This window comes from Populus alba, chromosome 8, assembly GCF_005239225.2.
Source record: "Populus alba chromosome 8, ASM523922v2, whole genome shotgun sequence".
NCBI classification, from domain to species: Eukaryota; Viridiplantae; Streptophyta; class Magnoliopsida; order Malpighiales; family Salicaceae; genus Populus; species Populus alba.
In genome coordinates, this window is record NC_133291.1 from 7,371,269 (window position 1) to 7,394,045 (window position 22,777).

General features: G+C 33.8%; 3 protein-coding genes across 11 annotated transcripts; 2 read left to right on the forward strand and 1 right to left on the reverse strand.

The window, feature by feature from the left end:
• Positions 1-7,044: 7,044 nt before the first annotated feature.
• Positions 7,045-12,169, forward strand: LOC118040002 (uncharacterized). Of its 5 annotated transcripts, none has more exons than XM_035046861.2 (5): positions 7,045-7,505; positions 7,978-8,064; positions 9,649-10,460; positions 11,005-11,642; positions 11,736-12,169. In XM_035046861.2, the coding sequence occupies exons 3-5, from the start codon at positions 9,711-9,713 to the stop codon at positions 11,842-11,844; spliced, it is 1,497 nt and encodes a 498-aa protein (XP_034902752.1). In that variant the 5' UTR covers positions 7,045-7,505; positions 7,978-8,064; positions 9,649-9,710; the 3' UTR covers positions 11,845-12,169. The 5 variants fall into 5 exon arrangements, with proteins under 5 accessions (XP_034902752.1, XP_034902751.1, XP_034902758.1 ...); XM_035046860.2 differs by having other exon boundaries at positions 9,680-10,460; XM_035046867.2 differs by lacking the exon at positions 7,045-7,505 and adding an exon at positions 7,579-7,844.
• A 2,648-nt stretch (positions 12,170-14,817) lies between these two features.
• LOC118040001 (uncharacterized) lies at positions 14,818-17,785 on the forward strand. The gene is made up of 6 exons (XM_035046859.2): positions 14,818-15,284; positions 15,362-15,465; positions 15,571-15,668; positions 16,151-16,356; positions 17,203-17,252; positions 17,449-17,785. Exons 1-6 carry the CDS (start codon positions 14,885-14,887, stop codon positions 17,497-17,499), a joined length of 909 nt encoding a protein of 302 aa, XP_034902750.1. The 5' UTR covers positions 14,818-14,884; the 3' UTR covers positions 17,500-17,785.
• A 669-nt stretch (positions 17,786-18,454) lies between these two features.
• LOC118040000 (transcription factor BIM2) lies at positions 18,455-22,545 on the reverse strand. Of its 5 annotated transcripts, none has more exons than XM_073410987.1 (9): positions 22,222-22,526; positions 21,956-22,077; positions 21,585-21,669; positions 21,433-21,483; positions 20,613-20,682; positions 20,415-20,510; positions 19,160-19,545; positions 18,938-19,067; positions 18,455-18,812 (listed from the first exon to the last, which is right to left on the reverse strand). In XM_073410987.1, the coding sequence occupies exons 2-9, from the start codon at positions 22,065-22,067 to the stop codon at positions 18,708-18,710; spliced, it is 1,035 nt and encodes a 344-aa protein (XP_073267088.1). In that variant the 5' UTR covers positions 22,068-22,077; positions 22,222-22,526; the 3' UTR covers positions 18,455-18,707. The 5 variants fall into 5 exon arrangements, with proteins under 5 accessions (XP_073267088.1, XP_073267087.1, XP_034902749.1 ...); XM_073410986.1 differs by having other exon boundaries at positions 21,950-22,077; positions 22,222-22,524; XM_035046858.2 differs by lacking the exon at positions 21,433-21,483 and having other exon boundaries at positions 22,222-22,517.
• Between the last annotated feature and the right edge of the window lie 232 nt (positions 22,546-22,777).

Genomic DNA, 22,777 nt, shown 5'->3' on the forward strand with positions numbered 1-22,777 from the left:
AGAATTTTAATTATGCCAGTTGAGTATTTTTTTGTGGGAGAAATACCGTGGTGGAACGTTAGAGAAGGCATGATAGCGGCTGTTTGAAAGTGCGCCGGAGTTCATTGGATTAATAAAAATATTATTTTTATATTAGTTTATTAAAATAAAATAAAAATATTTAAAAATAAATCAAATTTTAAATAAATAATATCTCAATCCGAAAACATGTCAGCCGCCGCAGCCGAAGGAAAAAAAAGACGTTACGTTAGTCATGTCCCCCACCTCCTTTTCCGTAGGACGAGACCCCCTGTGTAATTATTATTGATTACTATTCTTGTGGGCAAACTATAGTTTTGAATATACAGGCAGCCCATTGGAATTGCAGGAGTTGACTTCTTTTCTTTTATTTTATTTTTTTATTTCCGTTTGTGTTCTGGCCAGCTTGTGCGCATCATGACTAATCCCACGACTCACTGAACATCCTGCAAACCCAATAAGCATGTAAGGCACCGCAGGGATGACAAGCGTGCACGGTGAGATTTGAACCCAGGATGCAGAGGAAAAAAACAAGTCCCTTCAACAGCTGGGCTAAGACCTCAAGTGCATTTTTTTCTTTTATCTTGGACAATGAATAAGGAGTTATTTATATAATGCACGCTCTGTCTCTAACACGGTTCAATTATTTTTTAAACTGTTTTTAAAATTATTTTTCATTTAAAAACTACATCAAGCTTATACTTTTTATATTTTTTTTGTAGTCCTAATGTTAAAAATAAAAAAATAAAAGGCATGTCCCTTTTAGTTTATCAAAATTAATTATCTAAAAGGTAATCAACTAGTCTCTTAACCGATTATTTACTATCCTCGATTTAATAATCTCTTAATATAGGTTTACAAAAGACTAAGAGTATGCTTGATATAACATGTGAAAAATGATTTTGACTTTGAATCGTGGTTCAAATATTATTCCATAAATAACTCGTGATAAAAATAAAATAAGATGACTTTTAAATTATAAACATGTCCAGGAAAAATGAATTAAAATAATTTATTTGAAAAATAAATATATAACATGAGCTAGAATATATACAAATTAAACGTTAAAATTTTAAACTCTTGATTAAATCAAGATCTTGACTAAATTTTTTATAACTTTTGATTGGAAATATAATTAGTAAAAACGAATTAAAGTTGATTTTTTTGAAAACATTGATGTAACATAAGTTATAATCCACGGGTTAAAAGCTTTTTTTTAAAAATAATTTTAAAAAAATCAAGATTTTAACTAAATTTTATAATATTTCTTTTCTCGATTCAAATTTTATTTCTAGCTAAACATATTCATGATCTTTCCACCAGTCAAAAGTTTAAAAACATCTTAAATTAACTCGCAAAGGGCATACCAGATAGAAGGAATGATTTAGAAAATATATGGCTGAATGTATATTTTTCACAACTACATGTATTGGTTAATTAATTAGCTCTATCGAGCTACAGTGACTGGGTTATAATTATCCTGAAGAGCAGGTGTACATATACCATGCTGAATGGAAGCTAATTAAATCATGAATGAATTCAAACATATATTGTCGAATATACCTAATTCTTAACTATAGGGACTTATTAATTAATTTTATCTAGCCAGGGTGATTGGCTAGTGATTGATACCTTGTTTTAGCGTTATGATTCAACTATTTTTTTAAAAAAAATTAATTTTATCTAGCTTTATATAATTTTATTTGTTTGTATTTTTTTATTCTTTTTAAAAAATATTTTTTATTTTGAATGTTAAAAATAATTAAAAAATATATTATTTTAATTTATTTTTAAATAAAATATATTTTAAAAAATAACTGATAATAAAAATATGTTCAATAAACGAGTTTATATTTTGTTGTTAAGGCACAACTTATTTATTTATTCAACCACAAACTACACCTTACTAAAAAAAACTATAAAATCATTTTTTTATATGTTTTTTTAAAATAAAACCCACCACAAAAATAAAAAAAAAAACCCAAAAACAGCTCTTCTCACCTCATCAGATTCCCTGACACCCACTAAACTCGAAGAACAAGCATGGCGTGTTATAAACTTGTGACGAGTTTCGTACACGAGTCATTGAGTTTGTTGCAAGAGTTGTCGTTCACCGGACAAGAAAGTCTATTCCCACCAACCTTCTCTTCTCACACAGTTCAATCCATGCTTTATATATATATATATGACTCAGACGATGATTAAATGAAGCATTGATCATTAACACACCAGACTGTATTTAATATTCTTTAAAATAAAAAAATAAATTAAAAAGCAATTAAAACCGGACAAATAAACACAACCTAAACCATTTAAGCTGGTCTAAAATACACTCTGATAAGAGATAATAATTTATTGTCTCTCATTTGCCAGATAAACCATTATATTTATTTTTCTTGAAGATAGACAATCATTGTAATGCTACACACGTGTAATAATTTTAATATATTGATATTAAAAATAAATTTTTAATTAAAAATATATATATACAAAATTTACTACTTAGGCTCAAGTGTTAAACCAATGACCAACAAGAGAAAAAACGTTGGTACAGTCATCCAGGTCCACAAATTAAAAAAACCAGTTGAGATTCCATGCCAATATACTCTACTGGCATTGATTTACAAATTGCATATTAAAACTCTGAATGGAAAACTTTTCTATAGATAACAAGGTCATGGATTAAGATCGGGATTGAAACTAGTTTATACATCCACGAGGGGATTCACATTTTTTAAAATGTAAAGAATATCTGCAAGTCTTGAGTACAAATTTATTTATTTTTACTAGTTTGCACCTCTTATCTATCATCTTAGCTAATATGATGTTTTTAATTTGAATTATTGTTTTTATTTTTTTAGATAATTACAGCAAGGAAGAAAGGGATATACCATTAATTAATTGAAGTGGTAAGCAGAAGAAAGCAGACTTGGATATAAATTTTTTATTTCATCTTATCGTCAAGCCGCCAGCTATCAATGTCATGTGAAATGAAGAAAACACTAATCGGGGTAGGAATATGCACGCGCCTTCTTTTAATACTTCGTTGGATAGTTCCAAATGTAAATCAGGTCCCGTGAAATCTGACGGCCGGTGGGCGTGCAAGCAACCGGAACCCAAGAATAGCTGTGCCATGAACCCAGACTTCGCTGCCGGTGATGAATTGAGTGGTTTCCCTTGTCAAAGGACGGCACGAAAACCACTTGAAAGCTGTGGATATATATGTCTGCCTGGTAAAAAAGATATAAATGTGATATAAAGACCAATTATTTGACTGGCGTATTATAGAAAAAAGCGTTAAATACATTGGATGTGGATGTGGTCCTCGAGACCGACTCCGAGTGGGGATCGTCGTTAATGGCCTGGATACTAGTGGGGAACAAAAGGACATCAAGTTTTTTTTTTTTTTTTGGTTGGAAATGATATTGAAGCTGATACTTTAAAAACATTAAATTTAAGCCTCATCGTCACTACTAAAAAGTATAATTAAAAGTTAGGTCACATAAAAAATTAATATTACTAGATTTAATTTCATCGAGAACTGATAATTAAACCACTAATTTGAAATTTTAATCTGATCACATTAATTACCATGATCTAATTTTATATGATTTTAAAAGAAAGAAGTGCAGCACCATGGTCTTAATGGTGGGGTAGATTTTGAGCCTTCTTTGTGTTTATCAAAAGTGGGCTTTTATAAATTACAATCCAAATTTTATTGTCTTTGCTTGCGATAAATTTGATCAATAAATAAAAATTATATTTTTTAAAAAAATTAATTTGATTTTTTTAAAAAATATTTTCCTTTTATTTTAAACAAAAAACACATTTTAGAAGTTGCAAGAAAAATAAAAAAATATATTTTTTTATTTTTATATTATATCAAATTTAATCATTAATTTTTTAATTGTTATATATTTTGTTTTTGAATTTTTTTTTCAATTTTATCCCTTATAATTTGATTTTAATATTGATTTTGATTCTTATTTATTTTATTGTTATTTGTTTTTTTATTATTTTTTAATTGAAAATTTTTATATATCAAATTTAATTTTTATTCATCTGGTTTTTATTTATTTTATTTTTTTTAATTAAAAAAATAATATATTTTTTAAAATTTTTATCATCTTTCAATTTTTTTTTATATGTAAGATTTTATTTAATTATTTTTTAAAAAAATATTAATAAATTATTTTCAGTTTATTTTTCATAGAATATCTAGGCATTAAAATTTATCTTCCAACTTATTTTTTTTGTTGCAACACTAAATATCAAAATATTATTTTCTATAAAAACAGCTATTTTCCGCGAGCAAACAAAGACTCGGGACTGCTGAGAGGGCCCACGTGGCAATTCACCATGATATCTTGACAAAACGGAAGAAGGTAAGGTAGTCTAAACGGCACCATATCATTTTGATTCGTCGCGCACAGACGACGGCTACACGTGTGAACCAGTCAAAGGACCAGATCATGTCATGGGAGACCCTGGTACAGATCCCGGAAGTCCCAATCATACTTAACTCGGAGAAGGGTCATGCTCGAGTCAGAGAGTGGGCATTAACTTTTAATGATTTATGGTATTTTGTGATATCTTTTGTACTCGTAATTCACTGTATCCTTTTTTGTTTTCCTAAATTAGTGTATTATTTTATCCATTTTCTACCTGTATATATTATTCCTAGTATTTCCAATTTTTTAAATAGACATGATTCTTTTTTTATTTTTTTAATGGTTAAAGTAGGATTTCCTGAACCATACGCCTCCATAAAAAATAAAAAATAAAATCAATTCAATACAAAAAACTAAAATAAAAAGGGTAAGTTCATGTTTATTTAGAGACTGTATTTTTTTAAAAGAAATGCAATGTTAATCCCGTTATACTTTATATTTTTTTTTTTTTATAGAGATTTTAGGTTGTTTTGGGACTTGTAAAGAGGCCATCAAGATTTGTAGGGTGTTTTATAACTTTTTCCTGGTAAAAATGAACTAAAAATTAGCTTTGCAGGTAAAAAGGCCCATGACCTGATTTTTAAAAGGTCATCTGCTGTGTTTTTTTTGAAAAAAAAACATGATGTATGCTATTTTTTAAAAAACAATTGATAGACAGCATATGGTTCGTCCAATTTGAAAAAACAAATAAATTTTAGAGTCAGATGCGTGGGCTTAACAATCTGTTTCTGGACCAAGAGCTGGAAAGTTTTTTTTTTTAAAAAAAAAATTACATGAAATTTGTTAAAATATATAATTATACTACTATTTAGGTTATTATTCCATTAAATACCTTTCAGTTTTAAAATTATTTTTCAAATAACACTGTAATAGTGTTTTTCGCATAAACAAGCGTGTTTTTTTAACTATTCTTTTTCCTCTTTCTTTCCCTTAGAGTTTAATCAAAATTAATATAATTAAATAGATAATATTATATTTAAGATGTCATTTCATTGTAAATAATTCAAATGTCATGTATTAAAAAAATTAAAGAGCTACTGCTGGCGTTGGATCAAGTATTGTTTTAGTATGCATCCATTTTTTAACTTTAAAATTTATTTTCTGGTTCACATTTATAGTTTTTTTTACATATTTACTAGTACTTATATTTTTTAATTTAATTTATTAAATATACACATTGACTTTTCAATTTATACTTAATTATTTTCAGGTTAGAAAGTATGTTGATAACAAATGCACATTCATTACAGATTTTTTTTTTTAAAGAAACTCCGAGTGTGGGTCAAAAGACTATAAAACTGTAACGTAATGTATCAAAGAAGATCTGATTTGAATGAACGAAGCAGGGGAACGGTGAGCACCCGTAATAAAAGTATTGCACAAAGATTTGATGCGTGGATAATCGACGGAATTGATTATTTTCTATGTTCAAATCTGATTTGTTTCCCGAGTCCGTAAAAATACAAACCAACACGTCGCCGAGAAACATGCGGCTTTCTGGCACGATTTTCTTGCGCTCCGTCAATTTGTTTGATTCACCGGACTACAAATTTAATTCAATTGAGTCCCTGTACTCCACACTTCATGAATAAGATGGGTCTTTCTTCCAGCAACACCTTGCATGTTTGACACCTCCTCATTCGATCCCACTCGACATAAAATCTCGTGTGGCAATTTTAAATTTGATGAAGAAAAAATAATAATTTTAATATATGTTTATTTCTATTATTATTTGATTGAATATACAAAATATTTTAATTAAAAAATTTATTAAACACTACAAAATAAATATTCTATCTTCCTATATTAAACTTATTTATAATTAAAAAAATATATTAACAAATACCTTTTGATGTTCAACGAAAATTTGGTCAGATCCGCATCATCTCAGTTAATTAGCTAGTGTGTGTGTGAGACGGGGAGCGGGAATTAGAGCGCCCTTCAGCTGTTTGGAGGGGAGGGATGAAAGTACGAAACTTGAAATTCATATCTTGTCGGTCCTCCACTTTAATAAAAAATAAAGTTAAAGTTAAATAAAAATAAAGTAGTCGTAGCTGGCAGCAAAATCTCGTGTAAATCCATCCCACGTAGTCCCCCAAGTTTTGAAATATCATCTAATCAAATCCTGTACTTTAATTTCGAGCACGACAGCCCTCATTCTTTCAATCTCTACTCTCTAGTCGTATCCCCTCCACGGAACACGTGTTCCTCACACGTCTTTCATTGGTTCCAACTAGTTTGTTTCTGTATTTTAAAAGTGTTTTTTTAAAAAAATTGATTTTTTTTTTATTTTTTTATTAACTTCAAATTAATATATTTTTAGTGTTTTCAAATTATTTTAATATGCTGATGTTAAAAATAATTTTTAAAAAATAAAAAAATATTATTGACATGTATTTTAGCACGAAAAGTTATTTAAAAAGCAACCGCAACTACACTAACAAACAAGCTCGGTTGAAGTGGTTAAAGTGACAGAAATTGAAAATGCAAGGGCTGATATGCTCAAAGTTAAAGAAAACGGGATGATCATAGACAGAATTTATCCATGAAATCACATAAAAGCAGTGAAGCAGGCAGGGCCAGGCTCGGTAAAATCTCTCAGCAAACCTGACACTACTCACTCTGATCATATCACCTGCTTCTGCCTCTGTCACAGTCACAACCTAGCATATCTCTCGCTCCGTTCGAAATAAAACAAATTTCCTTTTTAATTTGCCGTCACTTTGACCGGCCGAAACAAACACAAAAAGCAACAGAAACACTCTATCTCCGGTGAAGCGACAACAGGAACAAGAACAGCAACCAAAAAACAGTTTTGACTTCTATTAACCTCGTGAGTATCTCAGATTCTCTCTCCCCTGCCCCCGCCCGCCCGCCCCGACATCGTTGTCAGTTTAGAAGAGTCAGACGTAAGAAGCGAGAAAGAAAGCCTTGTTCGGGATTGATGCGGCAATAAAACCATTTCTTTATTTTTTTTCTCGGAAAAAAAGACGTTGCTGTTTGGCTACTCGGAAAAAAAAATCAGAATAAAAAAAGGTAAAAAAAGTCTTAAGGTATTTATTTAGCTGGCGAGGAATTGAATGCTATAATTAATAGGGTTTTGGGGGGGGGGGTTATGATACTAAAACAGAGCCGTTAGTTGCTCTTATCCGTGGTATTAATTACAGACATATGTTAGTTGACCTTTTTTATTTATTTAGGGTTTGGATTGCCATGTATATTACAACTCTGTCACATGCATCAGCCCGTCTGTCTCTTTCCGTCTCCCGTCTCTGTTTCTCAAAATTTATTGCCACTATTTCTGCTCTTAAAAGCAATCAGCTCTTTAACAAACCTTAGTTTTTTCACACAGAATTTCTCTCTTTATTGCTTGAGGTTTATTCTCTTTCTTTGTTTTTGCCTTTACATATCTTCAGGTTTTGTTTATTTATGGATTCCTCACTGGTAGTTAGAGGTAGATGTTGATTTGTTTATGCGTTTTCTCAATGTTTTTTTTTTTTTTTTGCAGTGATAGGCCTTGAAAAGAGGCACTGTTCATTCTGAATCAGAAAGAAAAGCAGGTGTTCACTTTTTTTTTTTGAAGCTGATAAAAAAGGTATGACATTGTTAATGTTTTCTTTGTTTTGATTTTTGCTATATTTTTTTTGTGTTTATTGAGATTGTTTATGTGGTGGGATCTGGTTTCAGATCTCTTTTATTGCTTTATTTTGGTTTCTACTGATTTTCATTTTCTTTATTTCTTTTGGTTTATCACGGGACTCGAGGTAAAAGTGAAAACCCATCTGGGATTTACTCGGGATGTTTCTAGATTTCATATTTTCTTTTATTTATAATTTGTCATGGTTTTAGATCTGATCATCACTAGCTACGAAACAAAAAGAAGGTGGTGGTGTTGTAAGAGGGTCATTGAGGATTTCTCTTTCTTTTCCTTTTTTTATGTTTAAAAATTTGGTTGGGTTGTTTTGAGCCGTGTTATTATATTTTTGTTGAAAGTTTATGTAAGCTTTTGCAAAAGTTCGAACTTTTATTTGTCCTTATTTATCATGTAGAGAACAGATTTAAAATTCCACATGGTATGCCGAAAGCTTGCGTTTGACTTTGGATTAATCTTTGTGAAGCCATTATTCTTAAATACTGTTTTTGGATCATTTAATTGGACAACCATTAATCTTTCAACTTTAAGCTAAGAACGTAAGCTTGGATTATGATTATATTCAAGTAAGAACACTTGAACTATGTCTTTTTTCCTCTTCTGATCACAACAACTTTTCCTTAGACTTTCATAATTTTTATTGAATAACTAAGCTAAGCTAGTTGCGGGTTTTCTTTTCGTAATTAGTTTATATGGGCTACTTTGTTGATTTGTTACTTGACTTTTTGGTGGTTTTTTGTCCTAAAGTTAGAGAAAGTGGTTCCCACGACACACACATGATTGCGGGATTTGACACATTAAAGTCAAGGTTGTTTCCCACCTGCTCTGCTAGATTATCTACTAGATTCAGGCTGAATGTGGTTTTCTTTATCGTAATTTTCCCTAAACTTGTTTTCCACCTGTTCTGATCTTGTTCCTGTGTCATGTTTGCTTCATCCTATTGTTTAGATTTTGGGTTACTCCCCAAGCTTTGCATGCCTGTAAAAGTTAACTAATTACTTGTTTAGAACTTGGACAGCCTTAACTATGACTAATTTAGTTAGAAATTGATGACTCTTAGAAATTAATTACTTTTTTTTATGGTGCTTGTTCTGTCATTTTGAGTTGAGCATCTGTATGCCAATTTTATCTCCTTATTGTTAGTTTTCTTTTCCAAAGTTTAGTTGATTTTCCTTACCAACCTTGTTTTGGTGAGCCGGTTAGATAGCATTGTCCAAGTAGTATATGTTTGAAAAATTATTCACAGTAGCTTGAATAACTGTACATCTTCCATCTCGTACAATCTATGTGAAACATGAGAATTGGTAATTACCTGCTCTGCATTCTTCATCTCCATTTGACTTCGTTGTTAGCTTAAGTTTGCAGTCTATGTTTCTGTTTTTCTTGCAAGTATTGTAAGGAGACTTGCTACTATTTTATCCCTGGTTTAGCATTCATTTTTACTTGCTGGATGGATTGTTTTATCTGGAAATATACTGTCATTTAAGTTTCCTTCTACTGTGGACATTTCTAACGCTCAGATTTCAGATTTCACTGCCATTAAATATGCTCCTTGCAGAGAGTGAACGTGTTATTTTTGCAATGGAGCCATGAGCCACGAGCCTGATTCTAGACCTGTTGAATATAATGACGATGCTCTGGATTCCATTGGACTCAAGTCTGGAAATGGGCCTGTGAAGGAAATTGAGAATGGAAAGTTGAGTGATTTGAAGGGCATGGAAGGTGATGCAGATCGATTACCAAATGTAGCACCAGTACCATCTCCTCATTCTTCACTGAAAATGGAACCATTCGAGGAGTCGGTTTTCTATGTGGACAAGAGTGTTATGGAACGTGAGGTGCCAGATTTAATAGTTTGTTACAAAGAGAATACATACCATGTCAAGGATATCTGTGTTGACGAGGGAGTTCCTTTGCAGGACAAGTTCTTGTTTGACACAGATGCACACAAGAAGAATATGTGTGAATTCTTACCTTCTGAAAGGGACATGAACAATGAGATGGTCAAAGAAAAGTCTGACCTTGATATGCTGGTTCCAGATATGCTGAAATCTTCATCAGAAAAGCAAAATGTGGATCTTCATTTGCCTGTTCCGGATGTGCTTATATCTCCCGAAGAAAAGGGTTTGAAACATGATCTGTCCCTTGATTGTGATCCCAAACATTTAATGCCGACAGAGGAAGTAATGGATTATGGGACAAAGAAGGTTACAGATGATGCTTCCAAAGAGATTTTATCACTGGGAGATCTGCTTTCGATGTCAGAATTAGGTGCCAAGTTTACCCCAGCCAATGCTTCCTGTCACAACCTGGATAAAGTCGAACAGCAATCTCTTCTGGTATGCACATCTTCACCGAAATTATTTTGGTTTGCTCCAAATTTCACAAATAAAAAGTAAATAGAGAAAAAGGAAGCATGGCTCTATCCATTCATAGTTAATTGTTATTGAATTGCTTATTATTTATGTGTAGCTTTTCTCCTCTCCTTTCTCTCTTCTCTTCTTCTTCTTTTTTTTTTGGGGGCGGGGTGTTCTGTCACCATACTGCATGCACTAAATTGATAGAGGGCGGTGTGGATGCTTGAGTGCCACAAAGTATAAGTGTGATTGCTTACATTATCCAATGGATAGACCTCTGTCCTACCCTTTAAATGTGCTTGGTAGAATAGCTAATGATCATCTGGTCTGCAGCAAACTCATTGCTAGCTACTTCTCATGTAAAGGGATTGATAGGCCCTCTCCCCGGGTCCTTGCTTCAGAAAAACTATTTCAGCTTTGTTTTCAAATGCATTTGGTGTAGAGGGACAACAAAAGTTGAGGTGTTGGGTTTGGCATGTTTTGGATGTAATGCTGTTTGTAATGTGGTTTGAATGCTTGCTTGCAGTGCCCAAGGGAAAATGCAATATTGGAGACAGATTTTGCCAGTGAAGAATCTGAAAATTGCAGCGAGGAAACAATCTCGGTGAGCTCTACTTTGGTTTCTGCTGCTGAAGAATTGGACAATGGCCTTGAGTCAGCAACCCTGGCAATCCCTACCCAGGATCCTGCATATCAAGAAGTAGACCATGGCCACACGGAAGCAGTCTTGGCGAGTCCCACTCTTACTTCTGCAGCAGAAGAATCGGATAGCAAGGAAACAAAATTGGCAAGCCATGCTTTGGATTCTTTTTCTGAAGAATCTACCAGTAGGTTTGAGGATGAGTTACCTCACAATAGCAATACAGACACACGATGCATCAGTTTTGACAATGACTCTTCTGCTCCCGTTGCAAGTGCGAGAGAGTCTCCTCAGAAAGGTGAATCTCAGCGTCTTGGGACTCGAATCGTGTCTAGGTTTGAAGATCCTAATGCTGAACCGCTTTCAGGTGGTCAACTTCAATATGCTGATGGAGAGTCAAGTTTCTCTTCATCGGGTCCTTTATTTGGCCTGACAAGTCACTCGGGCCCTATTCCATATTCTGGTAGTGTCTCTCTTAGATCGGATAGCAGCACAACCAGCACCCGCTCTTTTGCCTTCCCCATGTAAATAACAACCAAACTATTTCTTTGTTTTTCTGTGTATCTATATATAAAATCGGTGAGTAATGACTTGATTATGCCTATTGCTTTGCACAGATTACAGTCAGAATGGAATAGCAGTCCTGCAAGAATGGCAAAAGCTGACCGAAGACATTTCCAGAAACCTAGGAAGTGGATGCAGGGCCTTCTTTGCTGTAGATTCTGAATTCCTCTGTTCTGTCCATAGATTGAAGTGAAAAGATATATATACACACACACACACCATTGAAAATTCTATTTTATGGTTTAGTTAGTAGTGCAGACATGCAACTTTCTCTTTCCTCCTCTGGCTTGGGGTGTGCTTGAAGCAGCTCTATATTATCAGAAGTTCTGAGTTCGGGGCGCTCATACATTTTAGTTGAGATGGAAGCACAATCTTATAATTTTGTTGTTATTATTTCATTTCATCTCCCTTTATTTTATTTTATTTTACCCTGTATATTAAGGCATCAAATTTTATTTTATTTTCCTATGACAGATAGATTGACAAAGGTGGGACTCGAAAATCAAATCTCGGCCCACTTCTACGTAGGTGAGATTTAAGATCCAAGTTGCACCCTTTTCGCATATGACCATTATCGTTTCTTATAAAATGGCTCGCTATAAGTACTCAGTGAAGATCCTTGAACTTGATCTTGTTTTTTTTTTCTTTTTTAAATTCACAAGCGATTCCTAGTTAGTGCAGGGCCACAAAAAAAAACTAGAAAACTGTGGATTCAATTTGTCTTATTTGCTTCGCAAATGGTTGCGGATTCATTTATTTTTTCAAAAAAAAATTAGTTTTATTTTTTATAAAAAAATTAATAGAAAAGTTTGAGATAATTAAGAGGAAACAAGAAAGCCACCAGCACGCGATTTAGGGGGCAAATAGACGGGGAGAAAATGGTACCTGTAACGACAAGAGCTATGTAATCTTTCATGGTATTTGGTTACTTTGCTGGTCATTTAAAGAGGACAGCAACCTCCATGAGTTAGTGGAGGATAATAATTATATAATATATATGCTAATGGGCTCCTGCAGATCCATGACCATATACCAGCCCCTTTTTCGTTGCATATTCTTCCCGATCACCCTTTTTAACTTTCCGTGGAAAAAGTCAACCTTTCTTGAATACGGTGTACTTTATAGAAAGATCTTGGCTAAATTCAAAAGGCATCCAAAATTAAACAAGGAAAAAAAAGGGAAATTGGCCTGTTTGTAGCTTGATTCTGGGAGAATAAAGATTATATATTGGGCCTATAACGTATTTAAAACAGTCACTTGGTGTGGTACCCTGATGAGGCAAGAGGAACATAGCTGACTAGTTGAGTGATTCAATGATAAATGAGCTGTCTACAATTTCTTTTCAGCTAAGAATGAGAGAGGACTAAGTCACCAGTCACAATGAAATTATCAGATATTATTCTCTCTGCTGAGAAAAAAAAAAGATCGGGCAGTTCTTTAGTCAGAACAGGTGCTTCTCTAACTCGGGGGTCAATGGAGATATCTTTATGCAGTTTTGAAAAACAGGGAAATATACAATAATAGCTTGTTAATTCTAACTGGTTGATCAGAAGCTCACACAGGTGTTGGCTGCGCTGTTCGATTTGACCCATTAGTTAATTAATGTGATACCCATGATCATGTCCAGGCAAACCATACCATAGAGAACAAGATGTGGTCACCGGGAGCAGACCAGCCGGGAAGTGGCGTGAATGGGTCAAGGTGACCGGCACGTCCTATTTTTTCACAATGGATTATACGCCCGTTGGAACGAGACGCCCACTACACAACAAATCCTCGCCGGTTGTTCCGTGAAGCATGGAGGGGGGCGGAGGCGGTGGTAAAATGCTGATTTAATTTCAGTACTAGTGTTAGAAGAACATGCTTTTTTTTAGTAGATTAATATAGGTTTTAGGGAAACTTGTGTGTATTAATCTCATAAATTTTAAAATTTATAAAACTCCAACTAAATAAATTTAAAAAAATATAATTTTTTTATTTTTAAAAAATTATTTTAAATATCAGCTCGTCAAAATAATCTAAAAATATATAAAAATATTAATTTAAAATAAAAAATATTTTCAAAATATAAAAAATATAACAAGCTAACAAATAAGCTAGTAGTACGATTTTGGTTAGAAGTAGTGTTATTGTAATTACGGAAATGAGGAGTGTCTTTTTGTTGTTTTGGTAATTACGGAAATAACAACAAAAATGCTGATTTTGCTGTTATTGTTATTTTCCCACACAATACTAGTACTGCGTGTCAGTTTTCAAAATCTCTTTTTATTTAGTTCTTTTATGATTAAAATAGATAATGATCTAAACTCTAACAAAAAAAAATACACATTTTGCAGAACAAATTACTCTTTTCTTATTTTGTTTGAATAAAATATATTTTCTACTAATAAAAAACGAAGACTAGAGGACTATTTTTTGCTGAACAAAATTGTCTTTGTGAAGGGAGACGTGATAGTGCATATTAAAAACCTATATTTTTTTTTATGTATAATTATTTCCATGGGCGGATCAAATTTGGAATTAGTGATTATTTGTTTCTAAGTTATAATCTGTTTTTAAAATTTTTTTTATAAAAAAACATTAAATTTAATTTAATTAATATTTTTAATATTTTTTAATGATTTTAATATATTGATATAAAAAATAAATAAATAATGAAAATAAAATATTTTTAATTAGAAAACACCTAACACTATAATATCAATCATTTAATGCATTACTAAATAGCACTATATACTTTTTGTAAGTGTATATTTGAAATTATAATATTTATTATTTTTATAAAGTATTTTTTTGTTTGGAATTATATTAAAATATTTTTTAAAATTTTCTTATTATTTCTAATATAAGTATAATAAAATATAATTTTAAAATCCATATATTTTTTACTTCTAACACTTTGTTAAGCACTCGCTAAATGTTCAGCCTTCCTACCAATCGTTGCAACGATAATTTCTTTTTCTTTTTTTTTAAGAAGAAAATACAAGTAACTAATAATGAATAAAAAGAAAACTATTGTTGACAAGGAAATTGATGTAGAGAGAAGGAGCATTAAAAAAAAACACCGACAATAAAACGTCATCGCATTTACCATTCCCTGAAAGTCATTAACAAACTCCCCACCTCTGCAAGCAAATATTATATCTCACAAATTGAAAACGTAAGAAAATCTACAACACAACAAAAACACAGGAAAAAAAAAATGGAAGACTTCTGGAAGAGAGCGAAGGTATTCGCAGAAGAAGCAGCGAAGAAATCCCAAACCCTTACAACTTCTTCCAACACAATCGCCGATTTAGTCACTGAAACCGCCAAGAAATCCAAAGAGCTTGCCTTAGAAGCTTCCAAAAAAGCCGATCAGCTCAAAATAGCCGCTCTTAAACAAGCCGATTCGATCCAATTCAAGTCCATTTCCGATATTATCCCTCCTCAGCTATCCTCTCTCTCCATCGTCAATACTAATGCCTTCTCCTCTGCTTCTTCTTCGGGTTCTGGTCCTGTTGTCTCCGATTCGGAGCTCCGGAAGTTTGGTGTTACTGATGATTTGAGAGATTTTGTTAAAGGATTAACTTCTAGTACCTTCCAGAACTTTCCAATTCAAGGTAGTTCACATCTCTCAAAATGTGATTATGATTTTTGACTAATTGTTCTTATCGGATTGTTGATTTTGATGGTGTAGATGAAGGAGAGCCGTCTGATGTGGAGGCAACGGAGTCAAATGTACGCAAGGATCTCAGTGAATGGCAGGAGAGGCATGCCACTCTTGTTCTCACCACTGTTAAGGTATTTTCAATTTAGTTTTTGGTTATTCTTCTTTCTGTGTATGAAACGTGGAACGACCGAGACTATAATTGTGTGTGTGTTTTCTTTTTAAATTGTTAATTGCAGCAAATTTCGAAGTTGCGATATGAGTTATGTCCGCGTGTGATGAAAGAAAGGAGATTCTGGAGGATTTATTTCACGCTTGTCAGCACTCACGTTGCGACGTACGTTTTTATTCTTTTTCTGAAGCTCCCTTCCGGTTTGATTAATGGTTGAAAAAGATTTTATGTTTTTGGGTTTGCCATCATGAATGCTTAATGGACAGACGAGAATTGAGGAAAATCCATATTGATTTACTCAGTTAGATTTATTAAGCATTTCTTTGAGTTACGAAGATAAAAAAATTTATGCAGCTTAATCATATGTAGCTTGTGTTATGCACTGATCATCATTGCCGCATGTAGATGGCTTTTAATGTGATTTGTGAATTTACAGCAGTTTTCGTGCTTTACATGGAGATTGAAACTGCTTGCTTTTGTCGTCTATGAATCACAGAACAGGAAGACTGGAGTGGTTATTTGCATTTGATTTTGTAAACTTTTTTAGGTTCAAATGAATTTGTGTATCAAAGGCTCTTGTGGAATTAATGAAATAGTACAACATAGGTCTTATTTTTCCATGTTTGCTTTTCATGGATAAAATTCAGGTACGAGAAGCAGTATACGGAGGAGGTTAAGCGCAAAGCAGAAGAGCAGATGAATGATGAAAAGGCAAAGGAAAGTTCAGGGGTTGGGGAGAATTCTTCCAAATCAGAATCAACAGAAAAGAGCCTGAAAAGTAAGGCATCCTCAGATGAGCAGGAGTTGGACTCGTTTCTTTTGGGAGATCTTGAGGACAGTGATGGTGGTCCGGGTATATTCTTTCAACATATGGGTTTATAAGCAAGTTTATTTCAACGCTGTTAGTTTCAATCGTGACTTCTAACATATTCACTCTGTACTTTATTTTGACTATTTGGTTCTGATACTTGCATTGTGCATGGAAGCATTTTCTACTTATAGAGTACGTTTTCATTTTGCCTAGCATCCTTGTGAAGAAACCAAGCTGTTTCACAGCTTGAGTTTCACACTGCTTCCTTGGTCACTTGCTTCCCGGGGTCTCTGATTTTTTACAATTTCATTTCAATTCTTTGGACAAGTGGTGAATGTACAATTGGTTTCCGGAGATTTCCTTATTTCACATTGCTTAGTTACTTGCTTCTCCTTGGGGTCTCTTGATTTTCTACGCAATCATTTTAATTCTTTGGACTGGTGGTGAATGTGCAATTGGTTTTGAGAGATTACCTAAAGTTAGCATGCTCATATGCCTTGTACGAAACTATATTTTGGAAATTGTAATCCTAAAACACCCCCTTTGGTCAGAGAGACATCCACTGGGACCATTCTGAATTTGAATATTGCCATTATCAGCATATTACACTCTTAGGAAATCTGACTTCATAATCATATTGTTAAAAGCTTTGTCATTGTTAATTTTCCCAGTACACTGGTATTTAATCAATGGTTGATCCTTTCTCAGTGAATTGTTGGGCTGCCATCTGGGTTGACATGATTCATCAATGCATGGGTGTTTGCTCCGCAGAATTCATTAATAACAATCCATGAACAGGATGACATGCATTTTTTTTTTTTTATCATCTCCAATGCTCCCTCTTTCGTTGTTGCCTTCAGTGTTTCAACTATCTGCATTATCTTTCAGATGACGGTGATGTGAGCTTTGATGATGATTTCGACAAGATTGGCAATTCTGTAAGTTCATCTTGCGATTTCTTATTTTATCTTCCTCTCATGATGTTGTTTAAGGCAGGGCCTTTTATTCCAGTTAGCATGCCTGCTTTGCAAAATGCATCATTAGGTCAGAAAGAATGGGCATGCTAGGCTAAGATGCTTTTACGGAATTGTACTGTAATTGGTAGATGAGTGGAAAATTTGATGGGTGTTGCAGGATATTGAAGATGAGAAACATTCGAAGAAGGGCACAGGTAGTCCAAGTTAGAGTGGTGGTAATTCAGGAGATTATGGAGAGAGAAGAATAACACCTTCAAGGAATGGAAAAGGACCACCAAAAGGAAAAAGCAAGCAGCGCTTATTGGTGTTTCTGAAGAGGTGCATGGTGGCTGGGAAATATGTACTTAATGCTATAGATATCATGTGTTCTTTCACTTGTTTTAATGGGGTGAACAATGGTAGGTTATGATGCCGGTATGTTTAAAAATTAGGGCAAATTGACTTGCTTTGTACAGATTATTATTTGATTCAGTTGATTAAGAATTTTCATTTCATTGTTGGAAATATATATATATATATTCAAGTATTTAGAGTGTTACGCAGTGGAATTCTTTTTTTCCTTTAAAGCTAAAGGTGATCAAACAAAATGCAGCACAACAGTGAATAAAGGGAATAGAGTATCCTAGCTCCACTTCCAGGTTCATTGGCTGTATGTTTCGATCATCCAGTCATAGATATTTTTTCTTTCTCCACTTGTTTTATTAAGAACCTTTCTGTGGTACAGTCTGCAGAATTATCACATGATCACACTTGCTCGCGTAAAAGATTGCTTCCCTTAAGACAGTTACCGATCCTAAAGTCATGCATGCAATCTTGCAGGCGCTTGGGGAGACAGGATTGTTTGATCGATCGCATGGGATGCCGTCTTCTAAGATGTAGTTTCTGCATCCAAAGCAAACATCCAACAAACAGCAGAGCATTCCAGCTGTATTATAAGATGCTGGAACATATGATAAAACTTGGTCATGCATAGACGCTTTCCTTGGTGGTACAAGACACGCTACATCCTGTATTGAATATAATCAAGCAGTTTTTTCCCAAGGAACTGGTTATGATAGAAACTGTTTTTTAATTTATTTATTTTTTGCTTTAAAATGTAGTAAAATAATATTTTTTAAAATTTATTTTTGATATTAACATATCAAAAAAACTAAAGAATGTGGTTGGATGGGGCAATGCCAAACAGGGCTTTTAATTAATATGTACGTTAAAACCACGATATGGCCATGGCAGGAAATGGCCACAAATCTAAGCAACTCCACTGAAACATATCATCTAAGGTGACAGCTCTTAACATGATTCCATGAAGTATGTAAGAATCTGAGGAACCAAAAGCATAGCATGTACATTAACCCAATGACTGATAATGGGAACCAAAGGAAAACCGAATGCAAACTTGATAAATCCCATGGTGCCTTATGATGTCTTTAGCCGCTTTTGAGCTTGATCTGAATCCTCTCCTCCACTTGCATCCCTAAGGTGGGTTATCATTTCATTGGTAGGATGGGGATTCTGAGGATCCTAGAAAGCAATGGAAGACATGTAAAACTGGCTCAATCAAGCACAATCATAATCTTTACAAGTTTACAACTGCTTCCTAACAAGACCTGTTGTTTATTGACCACTTTAAATTACCAGCCTCATACCTTAGATGTCAATGTACCAGGGGTCAGCCCTCTATTTGCCCGTTTTCCAAGATCAATCTGAACTGAGATGTTGGCTTGTGATAGATCTACACCAGCACTCTGCAGTGATTGCGTAAGAGTATTCAGCAACCTGATTTGCATGAAATTCCGTATTAGTTGTCAGCTTATAGCTGAACGCCCAGGACTTCAAAAACTTCAAAAATCTTACAAGATTGTACGCACTCTTGAGAGTAAACACTGGAGATATTGATTGTCCCTGCTTCAATTGCCAGCTCCTGCTGGTTCAACATTTCACTGGTGATGGGACACTCAGCTGATTGAGCATCAGAGACTGGTAGCTGGCAGGGGTGAGCAACAAGTCCAACACTTCGAATGGGAGCAGGTGTGGGAAGAGGCATAACCTTGTTTGCCAGCTCAGGTTGGTGTTCCAACACTTTGCAAGCAACATGGTCGGATTCTACTAGATTCGGTGTGCTTGGAAGCATGGCTGGTGTGAGAGCAATGTTATTCTCATCAAGTTTACCTGGAAATGTTTCTCCTGGTACAGAACCATTTTTAATAGTTTGAGGGTGACCGACAGAACTTTGAAGGCGCCAGTGGCTGTTTCTCTGTTTCAAGAAGACCAACGAGTTACTGTGAGAGTTTTTTTAATTGTCAAAAAGGTAACGTGTTCAAATGGAAAAGAAATCCACAATTGCTCTTCACCACCAGAAAATTTCCAATAGAAGAAATTAATATCATTCCCCCATCACAAACCAAAATGCAACTACTTTTAAGGACATCTAGAAGCAAGAGCCTTTAGATAACCTGAACTTGATAAAAACAAAACAGAATAAGTTTAAAGAGAAAGGGCTCACCATAAAAAAAAATGAGCCCCAAATCTAAAACCAATCGTTGTTGCTCAAGTTTGATGAGTCAAAAACCAAAAGCTTTAAAGGAGTTAAAAATAAGGCAGTTTTAGTACAGGCATATCAAATAAGTTACTTCAACTGCAACTCTTTTATCTGTGACAGTTTTATGACAATTTTATTATGTCAATCGATCCATAAGGAACAGGATTCGAGTCAAACATAAATAGAACCGTGGTCTACTGATAGGGTTAACATTCTGAGACTCGAAAAGAAAAAATAAAATTTTCAATTACTTGATTATGAATATTCATCTCAGTTTTCCTTTTCTTTTTTTTTCATTTTGTATTATGAAGATTTCTGGCTGTTAAATGTTGTCTAGATGAAAATTCTTCCCTCAAAGTTATAATATAAAACATCATAACACACAAGTTGAATGCATGAGCAAGTCCTTACTAAATTCTATCATCAGTTCCAAATTCTCTCTCTAAGTCATAACCATTCTACCTGCAGAGTTTAGCAGACTATAACCAGTGGATATGTCAGCACCTAGAGTGTAGCAGATCATAATCCAAAATACATGGGTGAAGGTCATAAGTATACAACATATACAGGAATTAAAGCTTTACCCATGGCATCAACTTTGCTGGCTCAGGGCTCCATCCCTGGTACGGACCCTCATACTTTTGCACCTTTTCCTGTAAATACTGGACATATTCAATGACCTGCAAAGGAGCATTAATATGTAGTCAAGAAACTTGAATGGTAAATCTTATCTGCTGAATTTACAAGTATTCTCTAGTTTGTGTCACTTGTATATTGTGTACCTCTAATAAAAACGATGCCGTATCTCTCTTTTGATCGCTATGAGGAATAAGATCTCTCAATATCTGAAATCTGAAAGAAAAATACCTTGGTTCATAAAGCTATATCAGATTTTATAGTTTATGAGAAAACAAAATTTTGACTGATAACCAAATGTTCAATCAATATCCTAGATTTTATGGTAAAGCAACATCAAACATTGAAATTTCCGGTAAATTTTTTTATTATTTGACTTGTGACCATTTGTTGAGATACTGGTATCCACAATGATACACAGTTGCCTTGCCAGCAGTCACACGCACAAAATGCAAGCCTCGCAATCAGTATTAAGATTATGCCAAGCTATACAAGTGCGCTTATATTTTTTAACACTACAGCATGACCAAAAGCTGATAAAAAAAAGGGTACAAATTTGAATGTATGGGTCAGCAATAGTCACATGACAAATGAAGAATCCTGGAATCAGTAAGTACCTAATCTGAAACCATCTCTAGAAAAAGCTCCAGAACTTTAGTAAAAAAACCAAGAAAACTAGACAATGAGAACAATTCGAGTGCACAATAAGAATTGTATCGGGAACTGGTGTATTTGAGACTTACAAATAACAATTAGCAAGTGAAGTGATTCAACTCAGCTCAATTGCATTATTTAATGCATTGACTTAATTCCCTACACATTTGTACAACCACTGCAAAGAAAGCTACCTAAAAAATGCCCTTCTTAAATCAAATCATCCTTGTGTTCTAGATTCATTAACTGAACCAGTGTAAACAAAAATTGCCCTAGATACCACTGATTTTTCAGACTGGCCGAACTTTTTACCCATATCTCCCTTCACTGAGATGAAAGTGTACGCAACAAAAAGGCCGGTGACTTGAACAAAGAAAAGAGAATCATGTGAGCAAAAAAATCAGAATTGCATTACTTACATATTTAAATACTAATTGTCCATCCAAAAAAATAAACCAACAAACCTCTCATTGATCTTGCTCCTCCTTCGCTGCTCAGTGACGGAATGTTTCGATCTTATTGCATTAGCCCTGTCACTATTCTTCCCATCTGACATCCAAATCCCAGATCACAAAAATATAGAACTAAACAAAACTCAACACCCCGTTTAAAACACGCCATTTTCACAACCAAAAGACACAATAAAAGCTCCAAAATTTGCTGTTGAGCAAATAAATCAGAGAGGTTGCACAATGTCTAGATTTAAAAAAAAAATGCAAAATTTGACCATAAAGAAAGGAATGAACATCAACAGTCACAACCTTGTAGAAAAGCAACGTAAACATAGCTGGATCTAATACAAGTACAATAAATGTAAAAAAGAAAAAACCTTTACTGGAATTATTGTTGTTCACTGTAAAACTTGAAGACGGCCCGTCTTTTCTAGAACCAAAATCATCTTCCTCGTACTCTTCCTCGACTTGATTTTGATTCCCTTTTCCTCTCATTACAGTAAGTCTAATTCATTACCATAAGAACAAAAAATAAAAGCAAACCCAAAACTCAGAATTTTTTCTCTCAAGAAGAGCAAGAAAGACAGTAGTACAAAGCCCATGAATAAAATAAATAGATAGAGAAACGAAAATATAGATTGAGCCAAACCTGGACTGGAGTAATTAATATAGAAGAATTGACAATTTAAAGAGTTGGGTGGTTTCTGGTGAACAGAACCGGCCGTGGCCGTGGAATGGTTATGCTGGCTCCGGCTATCTGCCGACGGTATATTTGTGTTTGTGAGTTGGATTTTCGTGCCCGGGTCTGGTCACTCAGGTATTTTTGTTTTTTCTAGCCGGAAATGGTGCAAACGATTCCATGTGGAACTGCTCATGTTCTTCTCGTGAGCTCAATGCTTTCTTCTTAAAAAATTTCTATGGTAAAAAAGAGTGAGGGGAGAAGGAGAATAAAAGGGAATCTCAGGAGTGATATTTTTTTTCACCCTTCGATTTGATTGAGGCGTGCCAAAAATATTTTACCTATTAACCTGTGAAAAAACAGTGAAGGTTAAATATTATGTTATTATTGAGTCTGAACCAACAACTAATTATTTAGATCGATGATTTGATTTAAAATGATTCTTTTTAAATATTAAATTTATGTTGAAACATAAAATTTATTAATTAGACTGAATATTTAAAAAAAGCTAAAACCTCTCATAAAA